The 22,730-nt window shown below is 39.8% G+C and overlaps 2 protein-coding genes across 5 annotated transcripts in view; one reads left to right on the top strand and one right to left on the bottom strand.

Annotated features, from left to right (window-relative positions):
* SCOC (short coiled-coil protein) overlaps positions 1–13,318 on the top strand; it is a 38,234-nt gene extending 24,916 nt beyond the window's left edge. The window contains exons 1-4 of one of the 4 annotated variants that reach the window (XM_040250474.1): positions 1,650–1,732; positions 9,592–9,663; positions 10,256–10,339; positions 11,760–13,318. In XM_040250474.1, coding sequence (XP_040106408.1) covers positions 9,642–9,663; positions 10,256–10,339; positions 11,760–11,902 — 249 coding nt within the window. In that variant the 5' untranslated portion in view covers positions 1,650–1,732; positions 9,592–9,641 and the 3' untranslated portion in view covers positions 11,903–13,318. Of the gene's footprint in view, positions 1–1,649; positions 1,733–2,161; positions 2,186–9,591; positions 9,664–10,255; positions 10,340–11,759 lie in introns of those variants that run through there. The other 3 variants (XM_040250475.1, XM_040250472.1, XM_040250473.1) reach the window with 3 other exon arrangements.
* Positions 13,319–20,736: 7,418 nt separating this feature from the next.
* CLGN (calmegin) overlaps positions 20,737–22,730 on the bottom strand; it is a 44,410-nt gene continuing 42,416 nt past the window's right edge. Inside the window, exon 15 of the mRNA XM_040250468.1 lies at positions 20,737–21,284. Coding sequence (XP_040106402.1) covers positions 21,204–21,284 — 81 coding nt within the window. The 3' untranslated portion in view covers positions 20,737–21,203. The remainder of the gene's footprint in view (positions 21,285–22,730) is intronic.

Genomic DNA, 22,730 nt, shown 5'->3' with positions numbered 1-22,730 from the left:
TTCACCATGATGTATCCAGGTATGGAATTCCTGTTCAAGAATAAGTGTTCTTGAATCTAACTCAACTACTCCATAACCTGGAAAAATTCTTAGTTATTATTCTTTGAATGCTGCCCACAAACATCCTCTCTAGACTCTCATTTTGACACTATTAGACTTATGTTGTACCTTTCTTATTTCCCATTTACTTAGTTCCTGCATTGAAGTCTAGTAAATTTTCCTCATGGTGTCCATCTTAGTTCCAGTGGAAGGTATAGTTCTCAAACACTGAATGGAAATTTTTTTTATATATTCCTTAAAGGAAGTAAGGCTGAAGGTCAGCAAACTGTGCTAGAAGTAAAAAGTTAAAAAACCAAGTAGATGTAAGGCTCACTTCTACAACTCAGGAGAAAGTGTCAAAGCCAAAACAATAACAAATGTTAAAAACAAGCAGGATATGGTTTTTAGTCTATGGGAACTCAAACAGAATTTGTATCCTACGGTTGTGTGAAAATTGTATAAATCTTCATTATGTTTAATTGGTTCATAGTGCTTTTCAGGCCTACTATATCCTTCTACTTTTCTGTCTATTCACTGTTAACTTTTGAGAGTTTGATATTGAAACTCCAACTCCAAAATTTTAATTCATCTACTTAAAAAAATCATTGTAACATATAGTGGACTATATGTTACTTTGTTCTGTATTTTCCCAGTGTCCTGTAAATGTGTTATCATACTTTCATTCATAACTTAAGAAAAAATAAAAAATTAAACAATAAACACATTTGAACTGGGAAAACAATAACAACGACAAAACAGGATGCTGCTTTGTGTCACGTGCTGGGTATGTGTGATTGGTATCAAGTCAGTAACATTACATCCCAAAGGCCCGCACACAGCATTTCACACTGTGTCTATGACCTTGAGCAGGACATTACTCTTAAGCTTCTTTCTGTGGGTTGCTGGATCAAATATTATAAAGTGAGCAAAAGTGCTCTATACCAAAGTAGTATTAAGGTATTTTCTCAATTCTAAAATATTACTAAAAAATAAAATATTCTCTTACTGTAAATAAAATAAAATAAAATATTATAAAGTGGTCGGGAACACTAACGGATTTTAAATAGGAGGAAGATATGAAGATGAACTATCCATTAGAGTTACACTTAAAGAGCTTTCCGATTTGGAAAATTAAAAATATGGCAAAGTCTGCTTTTAGAATTGAAAACCACCATACTTTCTCTGCTATTATGTCCACACATGCCCTTGTCTTAAACTTGAAGGATTTCTCTCTCTGGCGCAGAGTTCAGTTCTACCGACCTCCTTCCTGACAGCTGTCAGAATTTTCCACAGATTTCTTGACCCAGATTTTCAGGGACCTGCTGAGACTTGAGAAGCTGCCTCTACCGGCCAGGCTTTCACACGCTTAGTTTAGCTAATGTACTGTCATTGGCTTTTGCTCTTCCCGGACCCGCCTACAACGATCTCAACTCTGATTGGATACCACTGTCCTTTTGTTAGGGCAAAAGGTGGATCCTGAGGCTTTGGGATAGGACGATTGGGGCGTCGGGAAGCTAATGCGCAGGCGTGTTTTCTTGAGTGGTGATTGGCTGGCAACAGGGCCGGCAGGGCGGGACTCCTGTCTCGGCGCACGCTCTGCGGGCGGATAGGGCGGGGCTGCCGGTGCCAGTTGGTCCAAGTGTCCAGGCCTGAGGCGTCCTACGGAACCCTCCCCCTGCCGGCGCCTCAGAAGGCAGGTGAGGGTAGTCGTGGACCTCGAAGGGCCCGGCCTCGGGCGGCTGGAATTGCGGCCTCGATACTGCTGAGAGCCTGGAGGGCGGGGTGGGCTGGACGCCGGCCGGCGCACCTGGGCATTTGGTGGGCGGCCGAGGCCTGGCTCCCCGGAGAACTCCTGCGCAACCTCTCTTTCTCACCCTCTCGGTATTGGGCCCAGAGGTTCCTTTGTGGAGGGTCGCTGGCGGTCCTTCGCGCGGACTTCCTGTCGCCTTGTCCCCTCCGCTCCGGAGTCTCAGGACTCTGCCCAGCCCTGAAATGGGACTGTGTTCGGGTGGGATGGGGCCTGGCACGCCTGGACCTGCGGAGAACTCGGAGATGGGGGGAGAGGACGCCCAGGCGGGGAGGGAGGCAAGTGAGCGGTAAAACCAGGATTGGCGGCATCTGTTCAGGCTCTGAAAGACGCTCTCGGGTTAGTTTCTCACTGAGCATCTCTCAAGGTCCTCATAGACACATCTAGGGGAATTAGGATTGGAGGAGAAACAAGAGACGTCCCTGAAAGACAGGGTTTTGTTGTTTAATGCATCGATTCTGGTACTATGACGTAACAATATTAAGGGCAGATGCTATGTTTCCAGCGCTGAATCTGTACCTGAGAATCCAAAGCTATGCTTTTATATTCTGTGCCTGTACTCATTCATTGATTAAAGCCAGTATAGCTAGCCACTCTGGGGATCCGTTTATGAGCAAATCCTTGTTTGGGCACTCAATCCCTTTTGCAGAATTTAAAATTGGATTTATTTAACCAGAACAAGTCAGAATTTGAAGGTACCTGAAAAAACTTTGTTGAAAGTCGATGCCACTTGAAGGGTATGGAACTTACATTTAGGTTTTTAGATAGCAGAAATAGCAAGAAAATTTGACATCAAGGGTTGTAAAATGTTTTGCAAATTTAGATTAAGGTCATGTTAAAGTGCCTTCTGTTGTGTAGTGCAGGGATTTTATAGTTAGATCTGAGTTCAAATTCTTGATACAGACTTTGGCTGTGAAATCTAAGACAAAATACGTAGCCTTCCTGAGATTGTGTCCACATTTATAAATTGCCATGTCCTGTTGATTTGATGAACTAATAATATGTGTAAAACATTTAGTATATTAAAACACAGTTACTTTTAGTAGTCTTACTAGTTCATTAATAAATGGATCATAGATGATGAAAATCAGTGTTAGATGTAGAAAAGGGAGTGGTTGTGGATATCAGAGAAAAGTCTCAAAAGCTCAGGTCTCAGATGTGAGAATACCAGTGGTGATGTGGTGATTCCAACTAGACTGGGATGTTCACTATATGTAGTCTTGGCTCTGTGTAACTACTATTATGATCTTGGGTAAGCTATTATCATCTTGGCCCTGGCGTATTTGTGAAAATGAGATTTAGATTTTAGATTTTTTTTCTAAAATTCTTTTTGTGACTTGTATTAGAGCTAAAGGCAGAGACAATACAGTTGAGTTCAGTCGCTCAGTCGCGTCAGACTCTTTGTGACCCCATGGACTGCAGCACTCCAGGCCTCCCAGTCCCATCACCAGCTCCCAGAGCTTGCTCAAACTCATGTCCATCAAGTTGGTGATGCCATCTGACTATCTCATCCTCTGTTGCCCCCTTCTCCTCCTGCCTTCAATCTTTCCCAACATCAGGGTCTTTTCAAATGAGTCAGCTTTTCGCATTAAGTAGCCAAGTATTGGAGTTTCAGCGTCAGCATCAGTCCTTCCAGTGAACATTCAGGACTGATTTCCTTTAAGATGGACTGGTTGGATCTCCTTGCAGTCCAAGGGACTCTTAAAGAGTCTTCTCCAAAACCACAGTTCAAAAGCATCAATTCTTTGGCTCTCAGCTTTATAGTCCAACTCTCACATCCATACGTGACCACTGGACAAACCATAGCCTTGTTGGCAAAGTAATGTCTCTGCTTTTAATAGCTGTCTAGGTTTTTCATAACTTTTCTTCCAAGAAGCAAGCGTCTTTTAATTTCATGGCTGCAGTCACCAACTGCAGTGATTTTTGGAGCCAAAATAAAGTCTGTCACTGTTTCCGCTCTTTCCCCATCTATTTGCCATGAAGTGATGGGACCGGATGCCATAGTCTTAGTTTTCTGAATGTTGAATTTTAAGCCAACTTTTTCAGTCTCCTCTTTCACTTTCATCAAGAGGCTCTTTAGTTCTTTACTTTCTGTCGTAAGAGTGGTGTCATCTGCATATCTGAGGTTATTGATATTTCTTCTGGCAATCTTGATTCCAGCTTGTGCTTCATCCAGCCCAGCGTGTCTCATGATGTACTCTGCATATAAGTTAAATAAGTAGGGTGACAGTATATAGCCTTGACATACTCCTTTCCCTATTTGGAACCAGTCTGTTGTTCTATGTCCAGTGCTGTTGCTTCCTGACCTGCATACAGATTTCTCAAGAGGCAGGTCAGGTGGTCTTTTATTCCGATCTCTTAAAGAATTTCTCAGAGTTTGTTGTGGTCCACACAGTTAAAGGCTTTGGCATAGTCAATAAAGCAGATGTAGATGTTTTTCTGGAACTCTCTTGCTTTTTCGATGATCCAGCAGATATTGGCAATTTGATCTCTGGTTCCTCTGCCTTTTCTAAATCCAGCTTGACCATCTGGAAGTTCATGGTTCATGTACTGTTGAAGCCTGGCTTGGAGAATTTTGAGCATTACTTTACTAGCGTGTGAGATGAGTGCAATTATGCAATAGTTTGAATATTCTTTGGCATTACCTTTTTTTGGGATTGGGATGAAAACGGACCTTTTCCAGTCCTGTGGCCACTGCTGAGTTTTCCAAATTTACTGACATATTCAGTGCAGCACTTTCACAGCATCATCTTTTAGGATTTGAAATAGCTCAACTGGAGTTCCATCACCTCCACTAGCTTTGTTCGTAGTGATGCTTCCTAAGGCCCACTTGACTTAACATTCCAGGATGTCTGGCTCTAGGTGATTGATCATACTATCGTGATTATCTGGGTCATGAAGATTTTTTTTGTACAGTTCTTCTGTGTATTCTTGCCACCTTCTCTTAATATCTTCTGCTTCTGTTAGGTCCCTACCATTTCTGTCCTTTATTGTGTCCATCTTTGCATGAAATGTTCCCTTAGTATCTCTAATTTTCTTAAAGAGATCTCTAGACTTTCCCATTCTATTGTTTTCCTCTATTTCTTTGGATTGATGGCTGAGGAAGGCTTTCTCATTTCTCCTTGCTGTTCTTTGGAACTCTGCATTCACATGGGTATATCTTTCCTTTTCTCCTTTGCCTTTCACTTGTCTTCTATTCACAGCCATTTGTAAGGCTTCCTCAGACAACCATTTTGCATTCCTTTTCCTTGGGAATGGTCTTGCTCCCTGCCTCCTGTACAATATCACGAACCTCCGTCCATAGTTCTTCAGGCACTCTATCAGATCTAATCCCTGGAATCTATTTGTCACTTCTACTGTATAATCGTAAGGGATTTGATTTAGGTCATACCTGAATGGTCTTAGAGAAGGAAATGGCAATCCACTCCAGCACTCTTGCCTGGAAAATCCCATGGATGGAGGAGCCTGATTTGCTACAGTCCATGGGGTTGCTAACCTTTTTCTCTTTATCTTTTTAATGGCCTTAAGTGTTCTTTGGAAGCTTCCCTGGTGGCTCAGAGAGTGAGGCGTCTGCCTGCAATGCGAGAGGACTGGGTTCGATTCCTGGGTTGGGAGGATCCCCTGGAGAAGGAAATGGCAATCCACTCCAGCACTCTTGCCTGAAACATCCCATGGATGGAGAAGAGAAGCTTGATAGGCTACAGTCCATGCGGTCGCAAAGAGTCAGACATGACTGAGCGACTTTACTTCACTGAATGGTCTAGTGGTTTTCCATACTTTCTTCAGTTTAAGTCTGAATTTGGCAATAAGGAGTTTATGATCTGAGCCACAGTCAGCTCCCAGTCTTGTTTTTGCTGACTGAACTTCTCCATCTTTGGCTGCAAAGAATATAGTCAATCTGATTTTGGTATTGACCATCTGGTGATGTCCCATGTGTAGAGTCTTCTCTTGTGTTGTTGGAAGAGGGTGTTTGCTATGACCAGTGCATGCTCTTGGCAAAACTCTGTTGGCCTTTGCCTTGTTTCATTCTGTCCTCCAAGGCCAAATTTGCCTGTTACTCCAGGTTTCTTGACTTCCTCATTTGGCATTCCTGTCCCCTATGATGAAGAGGACAGTAGCTGACATTATTGAGTATTGTGCAGTCACATTATATATTGGGCTCCCCAGGTGGCTGTATATATAGTGACTGCAACAACACCCACATTAAATATATCAACTCAGGAAATTCTCACAACAAAACCGTGAGGTACATACTGTTTTTAACCTCATTTTACAGATGAAGAACCTGAGACTGAGATGTTTAGCTAAGGTTCCAGATCTTATAAATAGGAGAGGTGGGATTTGAATCCAAATTCGGGCTTCCCTGGTGGCTCATAGGTTAAATCGTCTGCCTCCAATGTGGGACACCTGGGTTTGATCCCTGGGTCGGGACGATCCCCTGGAGAAGGAAATGGTAACCCACCCCAGTATGCTTACCTGGAGAATCCCATGGACGGAGAAGCCTGGTAGGCTACAGTCCACAGGATCACAAAGAGTCAGACACGACTGAGCAACTTCACTATCACTATAATCTAAATCCAGTGGGGACTTACAGGACAGAAGGAGAAGAGGGTGTTAGAAGATGAGATGGCTGGATGGCATCACCAATGCAATGGCCATGAGCTTGGGCACACTTGGGGAGATGGTGAGGAACAGGGAGGCCTGGCGTGCTGCAGTCCATGGGGTCGCCAAGAGTCTGTAACACTACTGGGTGACTGAACAACAGTAACTGTCTAAATCCATGCTCTTAATCACTGTGCTAAACTGCCTCTTTAGCTTACCAGGTGGCACTAGTGGTAAAGAACCCATGTGCCAATGCAGAAGGCACAAGAGATGTGTGTTTGATCCATGGGTCAGATTCCCTGGAGGAGGGCATGGCAACCCACTCCCATATTCTTGCCTGGAGAATCCCATGGACAGATAGGGTTGCACAGAGTCAGACATGACTGAAGGGACTTAGCATTCACGCAAATTGCTTCTTATGGAGAGGATGTTATGGTCCTGTTGGCCGTGCCAGTAAAGAAAGTAGAGGTGTATTTGGTAAGATGATAGCCTTTGGTCACAGCTGACTGTGTGGGTATGGAAAATGGGCCTATACTAATACTTGCCACGTTTCTAGATCCTCGTTCCCTCCATACTTCTGCTCCCTGGACTTAATTATCAAAATAATTCTAGATCTCTTCTACTGACCAAGGTTAGGTAAAGATAGGCACCAAAATTTACTGTGACTTTTGAAAAAGTTTTATGAGATCTGACCTCAGCTTAGGTAGCAATTGAGGAATCCCAGACAATTGTATCCATTGTGGAGAGCTAAGGTACATTTTGGATGAACAGACCAGCCTTAGCACCTCATGTTTATTTCAGTGTTCCCACACTTGAGATACTTTGGTGTGGAGTCTCTCTTTTCATGTCAGATTTGGATTTATGTGTACGAGCAGGAGTTGAAAATGAACTCTTTTAAGAGCACACTTGATGTAGATGATTGATATGATGGTAACTATAGACTGAGAAAAAGAATTTTATGGTTGAAAAAGTCAATCTTGTGTTGAGAGCATATTAGGACATACTACTGTGCTAATTCAGGCATTGCAAAGTTTGAGGATTGGTCCTGTTTTGAAGGAAATAAAATCCATGGCTGAAATACTTTGCTATGAAGAGCTCAACAACTCTTTTGATCCCATATATACAATAAATCTGTTTATTACTCTAAATTTCCTGAAAGACTTAGAATATATCCTAGTAGTGTTTTGAGACCCACCTATTTGATCACATCACAGTAAGAAAAATGGGCTACTTGTCTTTTTGTTGTTGTCATGTAGAGACAGCTGGTAGTGCTCTGGTCTGCTTTACTGAAGGGGAATGCCGTTTTGCACAGGGATGCTACGCACAGTTGGGCAGGTTTTGCACTGTCCAGCCCCCAGGGCAGTCTTACACGGACTGTGGCATGAGCACTGCTCTCTCGGGTTACATGACACATCCTGTAGCACTGTCCTCATGCCCTGATTTTGTGCTCTTCTTCCTCCCCAATCTTGATGTGCTTTTCTGAGAATAATTTTTCCTTTAATAAATCCCCTCCCCCCCATTTTACTGCCTTATTAAATTTTTTCAGACAAAGTCAAGCTGTTGATGAGCCATGCGTAGATTTTTTGATTGTTTGGATTATATGGTGCCGTAATTTCAGAAATGGGCTGCTTTTCCTTACCTACTACATTAATCAGTCTGGAACACTTTGCTTTTATGGAAGACTTTTTGGTTTTAGTATTAGATGAAAACAGAGGCAAAAGAAGTATAACCCATCCCTATAGTAGATCTGACTTTAAAATCGAGTGCATTGATTTTGTGTTTATCTGTTGCTTTGACTTGTGTATCTTCTCAGCTGTCATGAAAATCCTATTTCAGGTGTATTTTTTAAAAGACTGAATATTAGATATTTGGAGCATTTAATATACAGGTTTCTCCCTACTCTCTGAAAGGAGACCATTCCTACCTCTTAGAAGCTGAAATGGCATAAAGTGATGAAACAGTTGTCTTAGGACATACCTTGCTAACAGATGCACAAAATAGGAAGGACAGATGCTCACAGACACAATTCAGAGCTATGGCAGCTTGATGCTGAGATGCTGAATGTAGTTCTCGGGGCAGGAGCTTGGTGGTATGACTCACTGCTCACTGTGAGCGCTGTTTCTAACACCCTATTGCTAAACAAACACTGAAGGCGTTTTTTGCTTTTTGCCTTTTTTCATGAAAGCGAAAACCCTCGCAGATTTTTTTTTGTTTAGCAAAACCAGGTCCTAATGTAGTACACTGGCATTAAGTAAAACTTAAAAAACCCTGGGGATACCTGTATTATATAACAGGGGAAATAGCCAAGTTGATGGCTGTTGCTGAGTAGTCCCAAAGTCACTTACTTTTGCTTTTGACTGTTACCTCTGTCGTCCCTCCCAGACAAGTACTTGAAGCGGTATGAAAGTGCTCTTCTTCTCTTGGGCAAGGGCCAAATAATGTTTTCACTGCTAACACCCTTCCTCTTCAATTAAGAAGACACTTTGATTAAATGGAGAGGAGTAATTTGCATGGTCTTCAAATACTATAAAGGATTGAATAACTTACAGAATTTTTGAGAAAAATTTTTGTGATCAGTCTATTTGGATATATGTATCAGCAGACGTGTGTGTGTGTATACATACATTTTTATTCAGTTGACCCTTCAACAACAAGGAGATCAGGGGTGCTGACCCTCTGCACAATTGAAAATCCACATACAACTTTATAGTCAACCCTTTGTATATCCAATTCCACATCTGCAGATTGAATCAACTGCAGGTCGAGTAGTTCTGTAATAGTGTTCATTGAAAAAAATCTGAGTGTAAGTGGACCCACATGGTTTAAAACCTTGTTGAAGGGTCATCTTGTGTGTGTGTGTGTGTGTGTGTGTGTGTGTGTGTGTGTGTGCATCTATACCCATCTACATGTCTCACCTAAAACTTTCTCTGAAGTACAAAGAACCAGAGAATTAAAACCATGTGTAAAGGATATGCGGGAGAACAGCCCTAATGCTGGCTAAGTGGGAAGACTTGGGGTAGTTTTATCAAACGTTATTTTTATTCCATTTGTATTTAGTTAATTCTTTAATAATACTATGTGTAAAGGAGATTTAATATCTGTTTTGGACTGAGTGATATCTATGTTTCTTTTTCTTAATGCAGACCATTCATCAAGAATTTTGTATCCAAGGCGCAGAAGTTTGTTACCGAAGATGATGAATGCTGACATGGATGGTATGTTCTTCGTTTTCCTTTTTATATGTTTTGTGGCGGACACATTGCTTTGTTAAGAAATGGAAGGAGCAGAGAAGCAGTGTTTAGAAGGAAGGCTTGGATCTTGGCCACTTGTACTTACTTATAATCCTATCTAGTTCTAGAAAGAATTTAAGGCAGCTTCCATTCTTTAGGGCTTCCCTGGTGGCTCAGAGGATAAAGTGTCTGCCTGCAATGTAGGAGACCCGGGTTCGATCTCTGGGTCGGGAAGATCCCCTGGAGAAGGAAATGGCATCCCACTCCAGTGTTCTTGCCTGGAGAATCCCATGGACAGAGGAGCCTGGTGGGCTCCAGTCCACAGGGTTGCACAGAGTCGGACACGACTGAGCGACTTCACTTTCACTTTCTTGCCATTCTTTAACTGTAAGATGTTGGTAAAGCACTTTACTTTCACTTTGGTGGTGTCATCTGTGATGTAGGATCCATCTTTTATTTTACAGGGTTTTGTATAAGTCAAGGAAGATAATAAATGTAAAACATTTTGCAGATCTTTTATGTGCTATACTAAACAAATGGTAGTTAATAATAGTAAACCTGAACCTTTTCATTACAGCAGTTGATGCTGAAAATCAGGTGGAACTGGAGGAAAAAACACGACTTATTAATCAAGTGTTGGAACTCCAACACACACTTGAAGGTTAGTTTGCATTTTGTAGTTTTCTTGACTAACATCCAGGTATTGAAATTGTAAGCATTTATGTTGGAAATTGTGCCCAGTTTTAAAATGTATAAACTTCAAAGTTTACTTCAATGGTTTGTTTCTCCTGCCTATAACTTTGACTGGTGATTTTTAAAACACAGTTCTGTCTCAGTAAGGAACTCAAATAGTGTTCTTGTGCTTCCCTCTTTAAGGTCTAACATAATAGGAGCACCCCGTTTAAGTCCCTGCTTGGTATTATTAAGTCCACTTTAATAAAGTTTAAATGAAAGCAAAAACAGTGTATTAGCTTCAGAGATTATAAGGGAACTTACCCGAGTCTTTTCATTTTCTAAATGTCTTCTATAAAGTCAGTTGCACCACCAAAATATCTTTTTGTTTTGGATAAATTTACTAGTTGGTGGTTTTTTAAAATCAGGTTGAGCAGATCATGTCACTCCAGTGGCTTCCCTTCTCACAGGTAATGAAAACCGAGTCCCTTTCTGGAAGTCTCTTATTTCCCTTTTACCTCAGAGTCCTGTCACACTCTTGACTCAGTCATCCTACCTCAGACTCTCCAGCCTCCTTGCCTCTCCTCAGGGTCTTAGCAGTTGCTGTTTCCCTGTGTTTGACTCAACCCTTAGTCATTTGCATATCTGTGTGACTTGTTCCCTCACTTCCTTTAGGTCTCTGGTGAAATTTCCTTAATCAGAACAGCTGTCCTTGGCTACACTGTATAGAAGGACTACTTCCCTTTGCTTCCTATGATCCTTATCCTTCTTGCTTTTTCTCCTGAGCCCCCTAAATGCACCTGTGCTCACATGCACACTACAGTGTCAGCTCTGTAAGGGCAGGGGCATTTTTTGTTACTATCGCCACTAGAAAAGTGCTTGTCTACTAGAAGGCATTGAGTAACTTAGCTGCTCAGTGACTGAACAGACGTAGTATCTCTTCATCGTCAAGGCCCGCTCTTTTGAATTTCTTGCTAATACAAAAATAGAAAATGATGAATTGCTTGGAAACTGACGACCTATATCCAGTATGTAAATTTAGTTATGTTCACCTACTACATTTTCTTAAACACTTCTAGTAAAGAATTATGGTTTTATGATGCTAAGATATGAACCAAACTTCACATTTTAAAAACAATATTTTTAAAAAATAACCATTTTAAGAATTAACTACTTAACAAAAATGCTGTTTGCAAAGTATAACATTTAACCTAATGTGAAATCTCTTTTTAGGAATTTTGGCTCTTGATTTGTACTCAGCTTACTTTGTTTACATAACTTCTAGACTGAATTTAAAAACAGAAAACTCAAGGACTGTGGTATTTAAGAGTAAATCTTCATAAGCATTATGTAATATGGAGTCATTGTCATCACTTTATTGATAATGCACTTTTTAATTTTTGATATAGATCTGTCTGCAAGAGTAGATGCAGTTAAGGAAGAAAATCTGAAGCTAAAATCAGAAAACCAAGTTCTCGGACAATATATAGAAAACCTCATGTCAGCTTCTAGTGTTTTTCAAACAACTGACACAAAAAGCAAAAGAAAATAAGGGATTGATATCTCTTATGTCTTACGGAATTGCTGCTGATCTTTTTTTTTCTTTAAAACTTGGATAGATTCCAAAAGTTACAGTACTTTTGTTTGTGGCTTCACTGAGTATTTATGAAGATAATGTCAGATCTAGGCAAAATTAAGAGCATAACAGAAGACTTCCATGAGTTTGTGTATTATGTTAGTCTATGAAAATGTGCAAATGTAGAGACTTTATAATTAGAAATGCATATATTTATGAAACTTGAAAATGAATGTTTTATCAAATTTGATTTGTAGGGTTAGCATTGTCTTATATTATAGGCATAGAGATACAAGCAAATAACTACCGTGTTGTGAAAAAGTAACCAAAATCATGTACTGAATGCACAGCTTTATGTACCCTGTCTACCATTGTGTGCCTCTTTTCCATTTGCTTTCTTCCTGTTTTTCCTTCTCCTAAGGAAAAAATTGGTTACGTTTGTAAAAAGTAATTTCAGTAGCTAATTATCTAGGAGAGTAGCCTGAACTCTAACTGTTGAAACTTAACCAAAATAAGCTACTTTCTCAGTTAGGGCTTATTTATTATGTTTAGTAGTAAGGATAGTAGGTTTCTCTTACATTAATTGAAAATGGAGGCTATAAAAATGAAGGTTTTTCTTTGAATTATGGTATGGGGAAGATTTGTTATTAAAAACTTCCTTTGCACAAAATAACCCACTTGGTATCTGAAAAGATGAGTTCTGGTTGTGTGTGTGTTTCAAGTAGAAAATTTTGAGGAAAAATAGAAATAGGGTGGGAAAAGCACTTCGTAAGTACCTGTAACCAACTCCAAATGTTTCTACCCCAGATTTATGTTCTCTCTGGCACAGCTTGGATTTTGGAAGGAATATTTTAAAAATGGATTAAGTTTGGCTAACCTTATGTAAACCACACCTGGAAGAGAATAGAGTTTGGTCTCAGGTTTATTGGTAGTACCAGCAGATCAACTTTGCAAAGTCCATTAAGAGTGGATTAGTATCAGAGTCATGAATAAGATGGGAGAGTTTTACATGTAAACTAATTGATGCTTTCTCAGTATTTTATCTACTTCTCCCAGAAGTTTCTGCAAACCCAACTATTGGATTGCAGAATTTTAGTCATTTAACCGTTTTTTAAAATTTAGTAGGTTCCATTTGGTAAGGAAATGAGTAGTTGTTAATTAAAATGTTAAATAGGAAAAGAAATCCACTAATATAGTTTATAGTTATTAAATTTAGGCTAATCATGGAATAATCTTATGTTTGTATTGGTGTAAGATTTGATGACTTTAGCTGTATGAATATATAATAGTCATACTGCAAACATTTTGCATCTCTTTGTGACCTAATTTTCAAACATTTAAAATTGTGTTGCAGTTACGCTTTGCTGTTTAATAAAAACTGTTTCAAAAACTGCGTGTGTTTTGATATAGTTGCCTAAGTAACTGGGATACATATAGTGGTGTGGTGTGGTATATTCAGGGTTGTTCCAAGCCACAGAATTACTTAAGTATCAGTTACTGGATGTTTAAGGGAATACTATATTTAAAAAATGATATACATTAATTTAAAAAAGAAAAGCAAAGAATTCAAAGAGAAGGATCCAAGATTGCTAGGAGAAAGGTGGTTGTCATTTTTTAGGTTAGGTTAGGCTAACCTCTGGAGAAGGCGATGGCACCCCACTCCAGTCCTCTTGCCTGGAAAATCACATGGACAGAGGAGCCTGGTAGGCTGTGGTCTATGGGGTCGCGAAGAGTCGGACACGACTGAGCGACTTCCCTTTCATTTTTCACTTTCATGCATTGGAGAAGGAAATGGCAACCCACTCCATTGTTCTTGCCCGGAGAATCCCAGGGACGGGGGAGCCTGGTGGGCTGCCGTCTATGGGGTCACACAGAGTCGGACACGACTGAAGTGACTTAGCAGTAGCAGTAACAGGCTAACCTCTTTTAACAAGAAACACAGTGATTAAATATATGGAAGTTTTCTCTTCCAGCTAATGGTTCTGAGGTGAGCATTATAAACTAGAAGGCTTTATGAGCTGGGGATTTCTCTGCCATTTTCAGCCATGGCTTCCAAGTCACATTCGTTTTCTCTATTCAGATTTGCAGCAGAAAGTGCCTGGTGAAAACTTGCAGGGTTTTATGGGCTGGGCCTGCCTGGAAATGGGCTCATGTCTTATCACATTCCAAAGGGTTTAGGGTGTGGGAATTACTTAAACCTAGTTGCTGAAAAATGTAACCCCTGCTGGAAGCCGTATTCCAGCTACAACTTTATTATGGAAGCAGATAGAGGATAAGGTGGTAGCAGCCTTAGCCACAGCCCTCTTCTCGTGCTATGAAGTATCTGTGCCCAACCTTCTTCCCATACACAGAACATACTTAGCCTCTCCTTGTCCAGTTCTGATGCAGTGCAAAATCCAGGGTCTCTATCAAGGTCTGTCAGTTGTAGATGTGACTCCTCATAGTCTGACCACCTTTCAACTGATGACAGATTATATGACTCCCCTGCATAAGAACCTTCAAAGACGCGAACGTGCCTGTGTGTGTCCAGTCACTTAAGTTCATGTGTCTAGCGCATATTGTCACCTGCATGTACCCTCTATAAGCAGTTGTGTTTTTGTGTGCTTTACTATATACAGTACTACAGCATCTTCATTTCAAGCCCAGGAAGCAAGTGTAAAAGCTGTGATACATAGCAGATTGTGTTAATTGGGTACATAGGCTAACTTTGAAGTTATGAACAAGTTGGACTTAGCAACTTGCTCTTGGAAGGGAACTCATTCATACGTAAGGGACTTACTGTATTTGCTCTGTCCGTTTATAATGGTGTAGTGGGGATAGGATACCCAAATAACTCTCAATTTGGAAAATGGAACAAAGAGAAACACATCAAAGTCACTGTGGAATACCCTGGAAGATTCTGTCTCATAGTGGACAAAGTTCCTTGATTAGACCTGAGTGTAATCTCTGGCAAGGGACTTCGCTTATTGCTTGCTCTCCATGGCTCCCCCTAGCTGGAAAGTTATTTGTTATCCATCCCCGCGCCCCCCCCCCCCCCCCGCCCCAATCCCCTTCCTGGGACTCTCAGAGTTTGGGGGTATTCCCTGCACAGGTTAATGTTATGAAAACAGTCCACTTATCGCTGGTGTGAGTTTGGTGCCCATTGTTTGAAGGCCAAGCTCACATTTCTTGGGCGGTACAGTTCCCTCAGAAATAGACTTCTTGTCTATATGCTTCAGTTCCATATGCTGGGAATCACAATCACGCTCTTTTCTAGACCAAACTCTCCAAAGCGGGCCTGCTTTCCTTCCTCACAGGACCCTGCCTCTCTGAATGGACCCTGCCTCCTCTAATGGAGGCTACTGTGAAACCAACTGAAAACAGGGCTGGGACTGCAGCATCCAGGTACCACTGCAAGGCCGGGTTCCGTTGTCTGCCTAACATTTGGCAGAGAAACCTTAACTGGGCTTCCCCTTCTACCTCCCACACCTCAAAAATAAAACAGTGCTGAACTTCTGCCATTCAGGGTACAGAAGCAATTAGCTTGTCTAATGTTGTGAGGTACCTAATACATGATTTTTCTCTGTTCCCTTCCATCTCTGCTTGGAAACTAAGTTCCTTCTTGTGAAACCTTCTTGCTATAAGCATCAGGGCACACCCAATTCACTTCATATTCTGCCTTTTCCAACTGCCATCCTACAGCTGTTAACTCAGAAGGTGACAAAATGTTACTTGAAATACATGCCCCACCTGCTTGCCATACAGATGGTGAACCAGTGCCCAGAGGAGCCTAGTGGGCTACAGTCCCTGGGGTTGTGAAGAGTTGGACATGACTGAACTTGCACACACACTCTTAATTATGGCAATATCTTCAGGATGCCAGTTTGTATATTAGAAATACAGGTGGTAAACTGTGCACAGAGACTGTACCTAGCTTCTGATAAAGACTCTCCTTAACCAAAGTTGAGCCAGGTTCTTCTGAGCCCTCTTTCTCAGCAGGCCTCGTATCTTAGGTCCTGTCTTCAGCCTGACTAGTCCATTGTTAGTAAAACTCCTGCTGCATCACTTTGGAAAGAATTCCCCTACTCTCAGAATCTAATCACCCTGCTGGCCTCCAGCAAGAATCCTGTTAAGTCAGCATGGCAAGCATCCCCCTATCTTGGTGTCTTCTCAGTAATTTTCCATCCACCAATGACCCACTTCCACTCTGCTTGATGACTATACATCCTCAGCTGTCTTCACTGTAGTTGGAGCTGAGCCCATTCTCTTGCCCCTGTCACCACAGCCTTGGCCCCTGCTGCAATAGCCCTGAATAAAGTCTTCTGTACCATTTTAACCACTGTCAGAATGCATTTTTAATTCTCCCCAGCTCTAAATGCTAGTGGAATGACGACTTGCAGAAACCCTTCTTCCTCAGGGTCTCCAACAGAAATTCCCTCAATACTAACACTAGGTTCCATCCAAAATTTGTCTTTATATTCACTATGAACTTTACTTACAGCAAGTTAATATAGCTCATAACCCCTTATCTGGGACTCTTGGGACCAGATGTTTCAGAATTTGGAATTTTTCATACATGATAAAATATTATGTAACTCATACACCATTACAGCTTGGGGCAGTACTTGTAATCAAATATATTAACACTTTTGTAGCAAAATATATGAATACTAAGATAAATGAAGACTATAGGTAGTCTGTTAGGGAAGTCAGGTTTGGCTGCCAAATGAGTTTTGATGTCAAACATGAAAAAACTTTAGATTTTCACAGATTTTTGGAATTGTACCTGTAACAGCGAAACAATTTGTGAAGTAACCAAAATCATCAAAGCCTGCAGTTTCAACCAGTTTGTTAATCAGTCAGTTGTGTCCAGCTCTTTGCGACTCCATGGACTGCAGCCCACCAGGCTTCTCTGTCCATGGGATTCTCCAGGCAAGAATATTGGAGTGGGTTGCCATGCTCTTCTCCAAGGGATTTTCCGACCAGGGATGGAACCCAGGTGGTCTGCACTGGAGGCAGATTCTTTACCATTTGAGCCACCAGGGAAGCCCTCCAACCAGTTTATGATGTCACATTTATATTCCTTTCATTACTCTTCCCTCTGATCTAATCTTTTTCCAAATGAGAAATGGAAAGTGAAATATAGGATGACTTTTATGATCCAAAACAAAGCAAAACTGACCTTAGTTCTTTAGAGTGCAGTCTTTACTTTCCCCAATAATTTTGTACTTCCCTATCTTGAGTTCAGAGAAGGCAATGGCACCCCACTCCAGTACTCTTGCCTGGAAAATCACATGAACAGAGGAGCCTGGTAGGCTGTAGTGCATGGGGTCGCTAAGAGTTGGATACGACTGAGCGACTTTGCTTTCACTTTTCACTTTCATGTACTGGAGAAGGAAATGGCAACCCACTCCAGTGATCTTTCCTGGAGAATCCCAGGGACAGGGGAGCCTGGTGGGCTGCCGTCTATGGGGTCGCACAGAGTCTGACACAACTGAAGCAACTTAGCAGCAGCAGCATCTGTCTTGAGTTAACACCCTTGGGGCTTCCCTGGTGGCTCAGAGGTTAAAGCGTGTGCCTGCAATGCGGGAGACCTGGGTTTGATCCCTGAGTCGGGAAGATCCCCTGGAGAAGGAAATGGCAACCTGCTACAGTATTCTTGCCTGGAGAATCCCATAGACGGAGGAGCCTGGTGGGCTACAATCCACGGGGTCACAGAGAGTCAGACACGACTGACCAGGTGACTTAACTAACTAACTAACTAGTAGTTGGTAGGACCACTTGTAAATCATGAAAGAAAAGAGAATGTGTGTAACATGACAGGGTTAAGAATTGGAAGACTGACTGAATTGCCTCTTAGCTACTCTAGCCAAAAGACAAGCTACAGACTATTTCACTTAAATCACAGAGATTAATGAAATTTGACGATATTTACTATAACTAGGACTTTACGTTGGCCTTAGGACCTAATTTACCATATAATGGAAGGGGTATTGAAGAGCAATGACAGAAGCTAAAGTAGTACATTGTAATCAACTGTATAATGTATTTGCCTTGTTTTAAATTTTCTATATTATCTATAGATGGCTTACCAAATGTTTAGTCTAAGTAATTAAAACTTTAAATTACTCCAAAATTTGACAAAGGATGTAAAATTATATTCATTTAAGAAACATAAAATGTGTGATATGATACCATGTTGTTAAAAGATCATTTAAAAATTACTGTTGCCCATCTTTTTCTAAAACTACAATTGCTCTTCCTTCCATGCATTTCAATCTCTGTACAAACTCCAAACAGACTCAAAAATACATTTTTTTCTCCCATCAACCTACTTCATCTGACCTGTCAGATTAGAGACAATTTTATTTCCTGAACTCCTCACAGCTACCATACTATGGAAATGAGAGCTATAATTTGGGAAGATATTCTTAAAATTTATGTAGCAATGCTATTCAGTTCAGTTCAGTCACTCAGTCGTGTCCGACTCTTTGCGACCCCATGAATCGCAGCACGCCAGGCTTCCCTGTCCATCACCAACTCCCAGAGTTCACTCAGACTCGTGTCTGTTGAGTCGGTGATGCCATCCAGCCATCTCATTCTCTGTCGTCCCCTTCTCCTCCTGCCCCCAATCCCTCCCAGCATCAGGGTCTTTTCCAATGAGTCCACTATATGTTTAAATAAACTCTTTACATGAGACTTAAGGAGTTATCCAACATTAGCCATCTGATATTTCATCTCTAAATCCTGAAGTTAAAAACATAACCACAATTGACAAAAGAAAAAACTTCACAGATGCCTAGAGTATATTTAAATTTATAGTAAGATATTTATGTTTTAACTATTCTGAATAGTTTTCACTGAAAACTATTAGTTTTCTAAATTAGTATTCTAAATTTCTAAGGTTCATTAACTTCATTACTAGTAGTTAATATTGACATGTAAGGAATTTCATCCTCTGTCTCCTGCAAATGTGGACTGATGCATCAAAAGAGCTCTTAGTTCTAGAAGTCTGTATCTTTCTAGAGGAATGACCAATGGAAACAAGGCTACCTTAAAAAAAAAAAATCTCAAGAAAAAGAAAGCTACTTTAGTCTGATCAAGGTAAAAAATCCCCCCAAAATAAAGAGCAAAATACATTAATTTTTCTCCTTTATTAGGGAAAAGGATAAAACTTAAATCATTTAAAACAACAGAGTCAGACTGGGGTGGTAGAAGGAAAAAATGATCTCATTATTAAAGAAAACTCTATGCTTTGTCTACTGAGTGAATATAGCACATATGTTTTTAAGTTTTGGTTAAACCTATCAGCCAATGGTACATTCACAGAGGGGACACCCACAGGAAAGAGCAGAGAACTGGCAAAACTGGTTGCTCAGATTTTACCACTGTAAGCTCATGGAGTTTAACCAAATGTTAAAGTTTAAATGAATCTGCAATCAAGAAATTTAAAAAAGCTTTAATAAATCTTTAGGGGAAAAAAGATCATATAGAAGATACTTGTCAAGCAAGAAGTTTCCCATAAAAATTTATCTTATGAAGTTGTAGTTTACTTTCAAAAACATTCTCATCTAGAATCATTCAATGTGTCTACACAGCAAGAAAAGGAGTCTTTGCAAGATGTGTTAGGTTTAATTAGTATTAAATAAATACAAAGTATGGTTAGCTATGTATTAAATTGTCCACCACCAATATATGGAAAATTCAGAACACAGCAATGAATAAAGCACTTATTTTCACTTTCAATTCACTGTCTGAAATGAGGAGTGAATAGTGGCTACACTAGCTATTTGGCTTCCTTCCTTCAGTCAGAGGAGAAGCTAGAAACTCATTTTCCTTATACATGAGCTCTAAATATATTAGTGGGGCTAGCCCAGTGATGGGATATGTATGTTCATGAAGGAATCCAAAGTATCACCCAACTAGTATAGAGTTCTCAAGATAGTATTAAAGTAGTTTCATGGCCTCAAAGATTTAGATCACCTTCTAAAGGGTTTATCACCCAAACATGAAAAATCTTAGATATGTTAAATGGAATAATACAGTTCTACTATAATGCACTTCTGTAACTTTTGGTACCTACAGTCATCCCTTGGTATCCATGGGAGATTGCTTCCAGGACCTGTGGCAGATATGAAAATTCACAGATGAAGCTCAAGTCCCACAGTTGACCGTCTTTATCTGCAGATTCTGCATCGGAGGATTCAACCACCTACCTACCGTGGAGTACTGTAGAATTAATTGGGGAAAAAATCCACATACAAGTGGACCCATGCAGTTCAAACCTGTATTGTTCAAGGGTCAACGATATTTTATTTTATTTTTATTTTTTTCAATATTTTAAAAGAGGAGCAATAATAGTCTGTCTACCATACAGGGAGCTTTAAAGCTAGATAAGACAATATTTTTGAATTTGTCAGAAAAACAGGATGATCAATATCTATCAGCCACTAGAATCTCTTACTGATCAGACCCCAATAATAATTTACCTATTAAAGTAGGTATTGTTTTAAAAAAAGAAAAAATGCTTAAATTTTGTTTTTAAGACCAATGTAGGCATAAGCAATCTTGTGAATAGGGTAAGCTATTCTGGCATAAAAGAACTATAACAGCTTAAAAAACAGCTGTACACCATTTCATTTTGATAAACCTCATCTCTGTATTCAAATGTAAATATGCTGCACTATTAACCAGTGATTCTACGAATGATAAGACACATTTCTGTTTTGTTGACTGGCCTGTCAACAAAGCACCTCTTTAAAGTGAACAATGGACTGTAATTATAACCTGACACAAACTGGGTAAATGTGGGTCACATACAACACTTTCAATTGTTGGTAGAACCAAACAGCCATACAGAAACTTTATTGCAATCAGCTCTGTACAACAGAACTCTCTCACTTATACTAAAGAACTACCAGGTATATTGTAGTATAGCCATTTAAGGGGAAATTCCAATAACTGACTTGTCCCATAGCAGTGAAGCAGTGCGCTGCATATTATTTTGCTCTGTAGAAACCAAAACTCTCCAAACTATGAAAACTGTGTAACCTCTAATGATATAAATCTCTTAAAATCTGATATGTAACGTGCCACTTTTCTTTTATTCTAAATTCAAAGACCAGGTAACTTCAAAGGTTTTTCATTTCTGAAAAAGAAGATTAAAAGAAATGTCTGAAAGAATAACATTGCTAGATAGTAGAAAAGGGATGTGCAGATTGACTCAAGTGCAGTTCTGGCACACGGACTGGAGAATGCCAACTTGCTCTCTCAGGAATGAAAAATACTTGAATACAGGTTACTCCTTCCGTACTCTTCTTTTGCGTACTGACTTTATTGGCCCATCTCCAGATCCTGTGCTCTCATCTGCCTCTTTCATCTAGGAAAAAATGTTATGAAAATGGTTATTTTCAGACAGTAGGCAATGAGTAGACAATAGTATATAAAATATTTATTTTAAAGTACATCTTTCTAAAATACATGTTTCTAATCAAATGCTTTACACTAATTAATGACCAGTCAAAAATGTGTATATAAACTGACGTGTTTCAGTTTGTTCATCTTTTGCCACGACTGCATTTTTAGAGTAACTCTGCCTGTCAGATATGCATCTGACAGAGGATAATGCTAACAGCTCAAGTCACGATTTTATCTCATGATTTCCAACTTAATCTAACGTCATGGTTAATTAAAGGTGGCATAATGTTTTCCCTGTGGATAGTAACCACTAACTATACCAACATAATGTCTCCGTAATAATGAACTGCTGCACTGGTTTTACAGACTCTTCCAGAACTTCTGGCACATAGTACTTGATAAAAATTAGGAGAGAGGAAAGGGAAACATCAAACTTATGGTTTGGGTTTTTTCTATTCTTTAACTCGTATCCTTCCAGAATAATCATTTGTACATAAGGTAAACTTGTGTAACAAATAATGGGGGTATTATACAAAATAGTTAAAATTATTTCTCAAGGTTATACTATATAAAAATTGATTTAGCTCACTGACAAATGCATAAAAGATTAAAAGACTGGAACATGGAATTAATATGCTTTTAAAAGTACACAAAATATTTTTTTACAAAGTAAAATGTAACTAGAATAAGTGTTCCATATATAATTTCAAGTATTATATGAAAAGTATAACAGAGGGAAACGAGGACCATGTAAAACTATGTTCTGGAAGGAATTTTCTTCACCCAGGTCCCTTTCAATAAAGATATTTGTAATGATCCCCCAAACCCATTTAAACACTCACAAGACAGTTAAGACTAGTAACCAGGCATATGTACAGAATAAGCTTTAGAAAACACTTAAAACAATAAAAACAGATGTTTATTTGGGTGATTTCTTCAAGCAGACAAAACAGAATGTTTATTTCATCATACAGAACAGTCCAGGCATCACGGACATTTACCCTGCCTAACTCTAAGCTACAAGAGTGATGGGGACAGTGACTCTGTTGGGTTAAGATTATGCAGCTCTCAAAAGGCCAGAGAAGTAGAGAAAACGGGCTTTTGGGGGTATATAGTAGGTTAAAAAAAAGAGAAAAAAGAAACCTCTGGTTCTGAATTATACCCTGGATGATTCTGATTTCATAACTGACTATAAAAAAGGGCACTATGGAAAGTTTTATTATACATCAGGATGGGGAAAAAAAGGGCAGACATATCAAGTTAATGAAAAAAACAAGCTTAAAGACTTGAGAAAAACACCACTACTAGACACAGTACTCCACTAGCCAATGAATGAAATCCTTTAAAATTTTACAGTAAATATAAACGTGACAATGTTTTCACAATGTCTATAAAGAAGACTGCCTTA

Source organism: Oryx dammah, unplaced genomic scaffold, assembly GCF_014754425.2.
Source record: "Oryx dammah isolate SB20612 unplaced genomic scaffold, SCBI_Odam_1.1 HiC_scaffold_12, whole genome shotgun sequence".
Lineage (NCBI taxonomy): Eukaryota > Metazoa > Chordata > Mammalia > Artiodactyla > Bovidae > Oryx > Oryx dammah.
This window is presented reverse-complemented; position numbering and strand designations above follow the sequence as displayed.